The 10,166-nt window shown below is 40.4% G+C and overlaps 1 protein-coding gene across 3 annotated transcripts in view; it reads left to right on the forward strand.

Annotated features, from left to right (window-relative positions):
* Window positions 1-622: 622 nt before the first annotated feature.
* The window catches only part of dnajc6 (DnaJ (Hsp40) homolog, subfamily C, member 6), a 41,043-nt gene continuing 31,499 nt past the window's right edge, over window positions 623-10,166 (forward strand). For 2 of the 3 annotated variants that reach the window (XM_035652703.1, XM_035652704.1), the window contains exon 1: window positions 6,623-7,028. In XM_035652703.1, coding sequence (XP_035508596.1) covers window positions 6,824-7,028 — 205 coding nt within the window. In that variant the 5' untranslated portion in view covers window positions 6,623-6,823. Of the gene's footprint in view, window positions 895-6,622; window positions 7,029-10,166 lie in introns of those variants that run through there. The other variant, XM_035652705.1, reaches the window with a different exon arrangement.

The following is a 10,166-nucleotide window of genomic DNA, read 5'->3' on the forward strand; positions in this document are numbered from 1 at the left end:
CAAATAGGAATAGTGCCTATACTCCCAGTTCTCCTGTCTAATCCTCTCTGTAAATAAACCCCATGTGCATTAGAGCTTGTTTGAACTCCTGCTCCACTGTCGGATTACAGCCTCATCTGCTGTGTTTACCTTTGACAGAAGGCACAGCGCTGTAGTTTGTGCATGCATGAAACATAATGCAGACTTACAATATTTCTCTCCTGCATGGCAAAAAGTCTTTATATCAATGCGTCCAAACCCTGAAATACAGCACAGTTGGGTGTTGAATTTCAGGGTTTTGTAACCGCCTCTTGATCACTGTCTCTATGGGGACCTCTGCTGTAAGAAAGTGGTGCTCAGCCGAAAATGATTGAATGATATTTTTAACCTCCAGAGCAATTATTGCTGCATATCACCGGTGTGGATTTCTCGATTGCTGCAGTTCTCTGTTATTAAAGAGATTCCCTGCAGCTGATTCACATGCGGTCATTGCATTCAGCCTGTTTTCTGAAGTCCACCCCAGGTTTTACCAGCCTGTCTCAGCCTCACTGACAGCTCAGGCAGGATGCGCTGAGCGGCGCACTTTCTACTGTACACATTCATCTGGTTTAGACCCATCCACATTTTCTACAGATCTGCAAATCGCCATCGCGGGACCTCGTTTGTTGCTCATGTGCCAAAATGTGATTTTATTATGCCGTGGCCTGGTGGTGCTGCCTCAGTTAAAAAAAAATACCGACGGGAAATTCTTGCACGACAGCGTGTGTCACAGGACGTTTAACGCTTTGACCTTTGACTGGCAGCGAATGACAAATCAAAGGTCGGTATCGTGAGCGGAGCCGGGGTTCAAAGCGCATCTCCACCTCGGCACAAGACGGCGCTCCCCGGGAGAAATGGTAGAAACCGATCTGACAGGTAATGTCATCTTTCTGTCTCTACTCAATCTGAATGGGATTCATGTTTTATTGGCAGAGGAGGGGGAGAGAGCATCATGATCCGTGCGTGGATGTTGCATAATATCAGGCTACCTCTGGAAATCCACATCACCCCCCCTCCTCCACCACACACACACACACACACACACACAGTGCATCTCTGCGCGGTGGACAGAGAGGTTGCCATCAGGATGCACTTGTGTCGATCCGTTTATTCTTACAGATTCATCTAAAATCACCAACGTGTGTCTGTGCTCAGGGCCTGTGTGTGTCTGGATGCGCACACGAGCATCATGAATGACATCATTTTGGGTTATTTTTGTTCAGGTGTCGATTTTCTCCCCCTCCCCACATAGCTGATGTGTAATTACACATTCTATCTTTCCGGTATAGATATTATTGCTACTGTTTCTTTACACGTCTGATAAATGACATCTCTCCGGATTAATGAGAATTTACAGTGTGAAGGTTGCCTCTTCAGCTGGGTTTTTCTGTCAGCTGATGATTTCGGTAACGGCATTTGAGGACACCCTTTAAAGGCGCACAGCACCAAGTCCGCAACCCATGTACGCCTGTAATATTAAAGAGGACAGGTGTTTGGTTTTTTAAGCCGCCTTGTTATTTGGCATTCGGACGTGATTGGTGTCTCTTGTATCTGGATCATCAGTATTATCAGAATCATCATCTTCATCAACGGGGGGGTTGTATGTTGAGAGGAGAGCTCCTCTCTTGTGTTGACCAATAGAGATCAACAGCGTCACACACGTCACGTGAGCAGCTTAACATAGCTTGGTTTCATGTTGTGACCATCAGGCACTGAGGATAGTTCACACTGCAGGCACAAGTGGCCCAAATCACTTTTTTTATTTTGCTGATGTGATCTTTTTTATTTTTTTTTTGATAAATCACATTAAATCTGAGGTTTTTCAATTCTGATACAGGTCGGATTTTTTTGCAGTGAGACTTTAGTGTGAACAGCCATATCAGATGTGAGGACACTGTTGATTCATGTGACTTTGTGTCTCTTAAGATCAGGGATCTCAAACTGCAGGCCAGGTCCATCCCCCTCCCTCCCTCCGGCTGGCGTCATGATGTCAAAAAAAGTATTTTGCACATTTTGCAGCCACCGTAGTTTCTACCTGAAGGGAGTGAGTGGCAATCTGCAACTACACCACTAGATGCCACTAAATCCCTCACACTGGAGCTTTAAGTATAATGCTAGTATAAATATAAATATGGAAATATTTTGAGAATATTGTGTTTTCTTGTTGCACTGTGATGACAATACGAGCAATAGCCCAAAGCCAATTTAAGTTTGAGACCCCTGCTCTAGATCTACGTTCGTCATTCGGGTCACTTCCAGAGAATTTAATAAATAATGTGAACAGCCAAGCCAAAAAGTCCGATCTGAGCAGTAAATCCGAATTGAGCGCTGAGGCTTGCTACCTTGTTCACTCATCAGGCTTCAGTGAATCATCGTTGCCATATCAGACTGACCCCTAATAATAACGTCACAGTGAAACAGAAGTTAGAGCGTGTTTAGTTTCCATAACGTGAAGTATTTATGATGGACCATGTGGGTGGAGTTTAGTTTATCCTACTTATTTTATTGGATCACTTTAAAGTGGGCGTGGCTGAATGCAGCAATTGAGTAAACATTACAAAAATAGTCCTCCAAATAGCGTCAAAATATACTTTAGTAACAAGTACTCATTATGCAGAATGGCCCATTTCAGAATAATGTAAATTGTATAATTGTGTTATAATTGTTGATGCACTTATGTACTTTAATGTTGCTGCTTCTTAAGGTGGGGCTCATTGTAATACATTTTCTATAGCCTACTGCTGGATAGCTTGTGATTTTTTTTACATTTTGTATTATAAGTAAGTAAAAAAAGTTATTGAATAAATGTACTGGAGTAAAAAGTATAATATTTGCCTCTGAATTGTAGTGGAATGTAAATATAATAAATATAATATCTAATATAAATATAAAGTCACAGAAAATGAAAGTAAAGTACGAGTGCCAATTGTAGTTGGCTACTTGAGCAAATGTACTTAGTTACTATCCACTACTGGTTTTATATGATTTGCTAAATAAAAAAATGTTTAAGGTAAAGGAAGAAAAATGCGACGCATTTAAATATGATGATTTGACACATATTTAGCATTTAACAAGATCTAAATGAATAATCAGAATTTGGAAAATGTTTTAAATTTGTGTCTTAAAAACATATAATTTCACTACTAGATGAATAGATTCTGTTGTAATGCCTCTGTTTATGGTGCGTTTAAAAGAGCACGTGCACAAGGGGGTTTCAACCTTTTTTATGGTTGATGGCAGGGACTTAGAGTCAGTAAACAGCTCGTGTCGTCCTCAGCACTTCAACAGGATACATAGGATAGGTTTCAGTCCCTAAAGTGGGCCACCTGCCAGCTCAGTGGAAGTGGCACACACCAGGGCAGCATGGATACCGTTGTTCTCCTCTGAAGACACATAGTGTGTATCTGTGATGTTTCAGTTTTACCCACTGGGAACAAGAATCCTTGGATTACAGGATCTAAAGTCTCACAGACTGAGCCACAGATTCAAGTCCACCGTCTTTCTCGTCAAGTGAGTCCTACAGCTGATACAGCAGATTTCTGGATTCTGCTTTAACTGTTATGGGGATAATCATTAAGCTTTACTCTATCCTGGAGACTGACGGTAAAAAAACAATGAAAGTAGTGATACAGCTTCTCTTAAGTTACAAGGCCATAGTCAGTATCACATTAGAGCAGTGTCATAAAGCAGCTGAAATGGCACTTTGCATTGCCTTTAAAAGCTTTTCAGGAATTCTTAAAAGCAGCATATAAGTTAATTCATCATAAGGTCTGTTCTTACAGGTATCAGGTGTTCCTGATAATCGCTACAGGCAAGTGTACCAGCTTTAGTGAGGGCAAATAACTTTTTGTTGTGAGCCAGTGAGCCAATATTTATTCAGTGGTTGCCCAACACCAGAACACAAGAGTTCAACTATGATCCATAATACAGTTCCTAGAAATATTAAATATGGCCATTGTAGTCTCCCAGAGCCCAGGTGACACTTTTTGTTTTTTCACTGAACAGCTGTCCAAAACCCAAAGATATTCAGTTCATATATGAGAAAGAATAGCAGCAAATCTTCACATTTAAGAATCTCAGACTTGTGAATGTTTGGCAGTTTCACTTGAAAAATGTCTGAAATTATTAATGAATTAATTATTAATTAAACATAATAGATGATGGACTAAACAGTCAATAGTGTGTGAGCTCTATTTACGAGTTGGTGCGTTTATGTGTAAACCTGTGATCGTGGCAGAGACTGTGATGTCCTCACTGCACCTGCTTGCTGTATCCGAAACAGTCACTCATTAGGCCACCAACGGGTAAATATCAGTGGGCATGGTTAGGAACAAGACAGGAAGCTGCAATGCTACAATGGAGCGGCAGCACTTTGCGTCCGGTTATGGCGGGGGTAGCGTTCCTCCCTTTCGGACATTCCGTTCCCGCTGGGCTTTGAGCTCCCGTCTGCTCTCCGAAAAGAGTTTCCCAGGCTCATGTCCTCTTTTCAGAACCATGCAGGGTTTCCGTTGCCAGGGGACAAGGCCAAGGAAGGAAGCATGCCATCATTGGTCAATGTTTTGCCCTGCATGGATCCAGGCTTATTGCCCTATAAAAATTGGAGGAGCTAAAATGACAAATTTGGAGCTAAAATTAAAAATCTGTTGGATTTTAATTATATTACAAAGAGCCTATTAACATTCAAGGCTGCCATTAGTCGAGATTAATGCTGAGAAAACTCCCTGTGATGCGGGGTGAGTTTCCTTTTTCTGACAAAGCATGGTGCTGTTGTCTTGCACTGCTGACTACAAGTCTTTTATTATGACAAGGGCAGGGGTCCTCGTTCATTTTCAGCACAGGACTCAAATAAGACAATTGCTCCATTATGGGACCAGCCTCATAATTTGCTTCTTATTTATATCCAAGAAAGCAGGTCATAGCAAGAGAGCTTTTAAAAAAAATTAACTTTAATTACTTTAATTCTCTAGGACTTTTGTTATTTTAATAGATGACACTGCAAATTGACACTTTGCCTCTTCACCATGCACAGTCATGGTTACAGCAGACTCCATCCATCGTACACCAACTCTATCATGCATCTGCCTTGCATGAGCAGTTTTATTTTGATAATCGCTAAATAATTTAATCACTTTTAAACCTAAAACGTTTGTTTGCTGGTACCAGTGAGTAGTAGTATGTTTTTCTCTGTATTATATAATTGTAAATTGAATAGCTTTTGTTATAGATGGTTGGACCTGCACTCTCTGAGACTTTGGGATGGCTATTCTTTACGATTCTTTATCATTTTATAGACATAACAATTAAGTGATTAATCAAGAAAAGAATCGACTGATCAACTGATAATGAAAATAATTAAAATATTAAGAAAGTAAACCTACTTAATTCTTAAGCTATGGAAATGAATACAGACAATATTCAGTAAAAACAACTAATATAAGTTACAAGGTGGAACAACTGCCATCTACCGCTCTTTCATGGGACAATCATAATTGGCTAGAAGCCCACAGACATTTTGAAAAGAGGCTTTCAAGAGGAAATCCACCCAGAAGAGTAACTGACATTAAAACTGGGATCCCACCCTTTTTACACTGGAGCATGTGAGCACATTTGATAACATAACACATAACAGTCTTGGCTTCAAAACTAAAGACTATAATATTTCTAGAATATTATTATACAGATTTGAATGTGTGTGTGGTACTATTAGGACATGTTTATATTAGTATCACTATGATCACAAATCTGATTACAGTCAGAGTGGGAAGAAATATTCAGATCTTACAAAATATACTACATTGTAATTCCTGCATTCAAGAGTAAAAGTACAAAATATACTTAAAGTACCTACTCATTATGCAATAGCCTATTTCAGAATCATATATATTACCAGATTATATATGATGTATTACTGGCTTCATCACTTTAATGTTGCAGCTGGTAAAGGTGGAGCTAATTATAACTACATTATATACTGCTGTGTAGCGTAATCTCTAATAATATATCATCATTTATTAGTGTAGTTTATATTTAGTATTTAAAAAATGCCTAAATCTGCAAAGTAACCAGTGTCTACAGCTGGGAAATAAATGCAGTGGAGTAAAAAGGACAATATTTGCCTTTAAAATGTATAAAGTATGGAAAATGGAAATACTCAAGGCTTACAAATACCTCAAAACTGTACTTTCCACCACTGATTACATTTGTGTCAGTGGTGCTCAATTGTGATTTTACTGTGATATTTCTGATATGTTGATATATTTCTATAGGACCTTATTTTTTTTATTTTTATTTTTTACATAAAAAATGTCCCGTATTGATCAGCTTTAGAAAAAATAGTCCCATAGGCGAACTCACAACTACTGATCAGACAATGTGAATAATAGATGCAGCAGTAACATTGGAGGATTGTGTGTTGGGGTGGATTTCCCTGTTACTCAGTCGGGGACTACAGCAGCAGCAGCAGCAGCGTCGTAGTAAAAATGCGGTGCTGCTGAGAAAAGAGGAGGCAGAAACACAGAGAGAGAAAGAGAGGAGAGAGAGAGAGAGAGAGAGAGAGAGAGAGAGAGGAAGAGGGAGGGAGAGAGAGAGAGAGACCTCCTGGCAGATCATTTCTTTCCAGAAAACAGAGGAGCCCGGTCGTCCTCTCCTCCTCGGACATGTGGTGCACCCAGCAGCAGTAATAATATCAGCACAGGCAGCAGCGACGGCGGCTGTGGCGGCGACAGCGCGGCGTAGCCTACTACGTCTTTGGGGCTTCTTTTGTATTTAATTTCTTATTTTCTTTTTTCTTGTGAGTCCTTCTGTAATGAGCTTGCTGGGGGCCTACAAGAAAAAGACCAGTTACGATGGCTATGAATCTTTGCAGTTGGTCGATAGCGGCGGAGATAGCTTCAGTATCGGGAGAGGGAGCAGCAGCGGCAGCACCACACTCGCAGGCTCCATAGCGGCCACCCTTGGACCGAAGGCAGGCCCGCTCCGAGAGGAGGACTGCAGCACCATGGACAGCTCAGGTAAGACTCCTCACCGCCTCCGGCAACCGGGATGGCGACTGCACGGTGTCGTGGAGGGGTGCTTGAGTAAGATGTGTTGACTTTACGCAGCGTTAACGTGGCCTATGACACAATGGCTAACAATAGTGAAAGTGTGCGATGATGCTATGCACCTCCTGAAATCCCCTCCAGGGCTCCTAGTGGCTCCCAGACCCCACCTAAATGGATATACTGGGCTATTGTATGTAGAGCAGATAGAGATGTGTCCCAGTGCTATTGGATCTGTGTAAAATATCTAAAAGTGTTTGCTTTATTGTGAAGTGCTGCCTGGTCCTTTACCACAACCTGTAAGGGAAACTAAAACATTGGACATACAATTCAAACTAGACTGAAATGTAATGCGTAAGATGGGTGAAGTATCAAAAAAGTCTTAAAGTCTGAATATGCATAATATATAGTAGCACACAATACTCAACAATATAACAATATTAAACATGGAAAATATGGAAACATACATATAAAAACTAATTTTCCAGCCACTTTTCAGTAATAATCACATTTCATAGTCTATTTACTTTTTCATAAATTAATATATATATAAATATATATCACTAAATGTACTAATAATCTCATATGTCATTGGTAAGGAGAATAATATTAATAATAATCAGCTTTAGGAACCACAGAATAGCCTCCTCTCAGTTTATAAGTTTAGTCAACTGACCATGAATGATGGATTATGAGAAGAATGCATTCAATTATAACAACAAAAAAAACCTTGATCTTGATGACAAAGGCGCATCCATCTGTTTATCATTAATCTGAGGACAAATTCTCAACATGCTTTATTAAATTCAGGCATAATAACTAATTTCTTTTGACAGTTTATCCTCATCCAGATCAATTCTGCCGTCTGTAAAACACCCTCTTGAGAAGAATAAAGTTTTATGACAGTTAATGTGACTACTCCTGCTGCCACTACTACAAATACTACTGCTGTAACTGTAAATATTAGTTAGTTTTTTCTTATGTCACATCAAACACTTGGCCTACCCAGTATGGGATTACATCACAATTTATCAAACTGTAACAGTTACTACTTGCTATTATTCCCACATAATAACAGTAATTATTTGCAATAAATGAAGGCTAATAGGGACGTTTGTTACTTTGCCTCGGTTTAATGTTAAAGTCAGTAGAGCCTGCTCTGTGTTCACCTCATTGCAGTGCTCTGTGGAGTCAGACAGCCTTTAGGGATGAACACTTGTGTGAAACAAAAGAAGCTGGATGAGGAGGGTGGAAGGGTCAGTGAGGAAAGGGGATTGGGGCTGGTGATGGGGAGGGTGCGGTGAGAGTAGGGTGGTGGGCTCCAGTGTCAGATGTCTGTCTGGCCTGTTAGGCCTCTTTTATGTGTGTATGTGTGTGTCTATGTGTCCGTCTGCCCCATTTACACACAGCCTGATACTGAGAGGTAAAGGTTGGCACTCTAGAAGGAGGGAGACATATTCAAACAAACCATTGATCTTTCTGGCAATGCCAAGAGCTCTCTGTTCTGTTGATGTCCCGCTTTCTCTTCCTGTGAGTGGCTGGGGTCTCTCTGCTGCTGTATTTACCTGCTGGAGCCTGTATTAGAGCCTCCCCTGGTGTCTGTATTAGCAAGGTTTGTCACTGTAGCTGGCTCACCAGTCTGCACACTCCCACATCCATCTGGCCACAGACACAGAGGCATGCAGACCAGCTAACAGACAGATAGGCAAGCAACCAGGCAGATTCACACAGATATGCAGAGAAACAGATACGACGTAAAATAGAGACAAAACATACGATATACAGGAGGACATAAATTTAAGGAGTAAAGGTATGGATCGTCCACACTGCGTCATAATCAGGATGGGAATCAACATAGGGAAGATATAAAAACGACTACTCAATATAGTAGACCCAGATGGACAATAAAAAAAGCCAACATAAACAAAAAGCTAAATTAATCTTTGATATTGTTTAGAGAGGTTCAAATAGAGGCCACAGGGTTCAAATCCATAGCTTTAGCACTGGGACTGATTATGTTAAATATATGACCTGGTTTTGGCATATATAGCCTAATGCTAGCAAGTTAGCAGTTAGGTATTTTGTATGTCTAATTTATATTTGTCTCCAAGCAAGCTAGGTCTAACCCCTATGGACCAGTGGTTCCAAACCTTGGACTTTTCTTTGATGTTTTAGAATTTCTTGTGGAAAGTTTTACCTCTTTTGACCTTTAATAGGTACTGTAATAAAATAATCTGAGAGGTTCAGAGGGGGAAATTATTATTTGGTTAAACTGTTCACAACTTATAGAAATATTCAGCCACTGAGAAGGAATCACAAGCACACACTGCTTCATTTTAACATCTACAGATAGCTATAGATGATGTTGCTGTGTTTGCTGATTTAAAGAGGAGCAGCACTCAGGATTCATAGCCTGTTACTGCATTATAAAGTATGCAGTTTTAAAAATTAAGGCTGGAGATAACTGCTAAAAATAATTAGACATGGTTATAGCACGAAAAATGAAAATGAATGAATGAATCTATTAGCCTGGGCTCATCCTCTAACTACGGTACCAAGAGCAAGGACAATCTTCGACATGATCTCAAGCACTGCTCATTTACCAGTATTACTTTACATATTTGGCTGTGACTAAAGCAGGAGTCTCCCGTCTCAGTGGTCTTGTTTATAGTTTGATTGATAGTAGTAAAACCAGCCTGACTCTCAAAGTGATGGATTCAGTTTATCATGCAGCGATTGACATAACCTGACTGCAGTTTTGGGGGCGCCCTGGTGGCCTGTTGGGGTTAAGAAGCTGAACCGCAGCATCCCTGGTTCGTTTGGGAGCCTTTATTGCATGTTCACTATTGTCACTTTGTCAAAACTGTCACATTTGATGGACTAAAAGAACAATACTTGTTTACTCATAGAGTGTAAAACGCATTAATGAGTGAGCGGCAAGGTGATGCAGTGGTGAGCACTGTCACTGCAAGAAGGTCCCAGGTTCGAACCCGCTGGCAGCCTGAGGTTTGGGAGTTTGTGGCACCCACCTTTCAAAGACATGCAGGGTAATAAGTTAGGTAGTGTGAATGGTTCTTTGTTGTGTGTATCAGTCCTGTGATCAACTGGTGA

Source organism: Morone saxatilis, unplaced genomic scaffold, assembly GCF_004916995.1.
Source record: "Morone saxatilis isolate NCDOM2014 unplaced genomic scaffold, NCSU_SB_2.0 Contig12, whole genome shotgun sequence".
Classification (NCBI taxonomy): Eukaryota; Metazoa; Chordata; class Actinopteri; family Moronidae; genus Morone; species Morone saxatilis.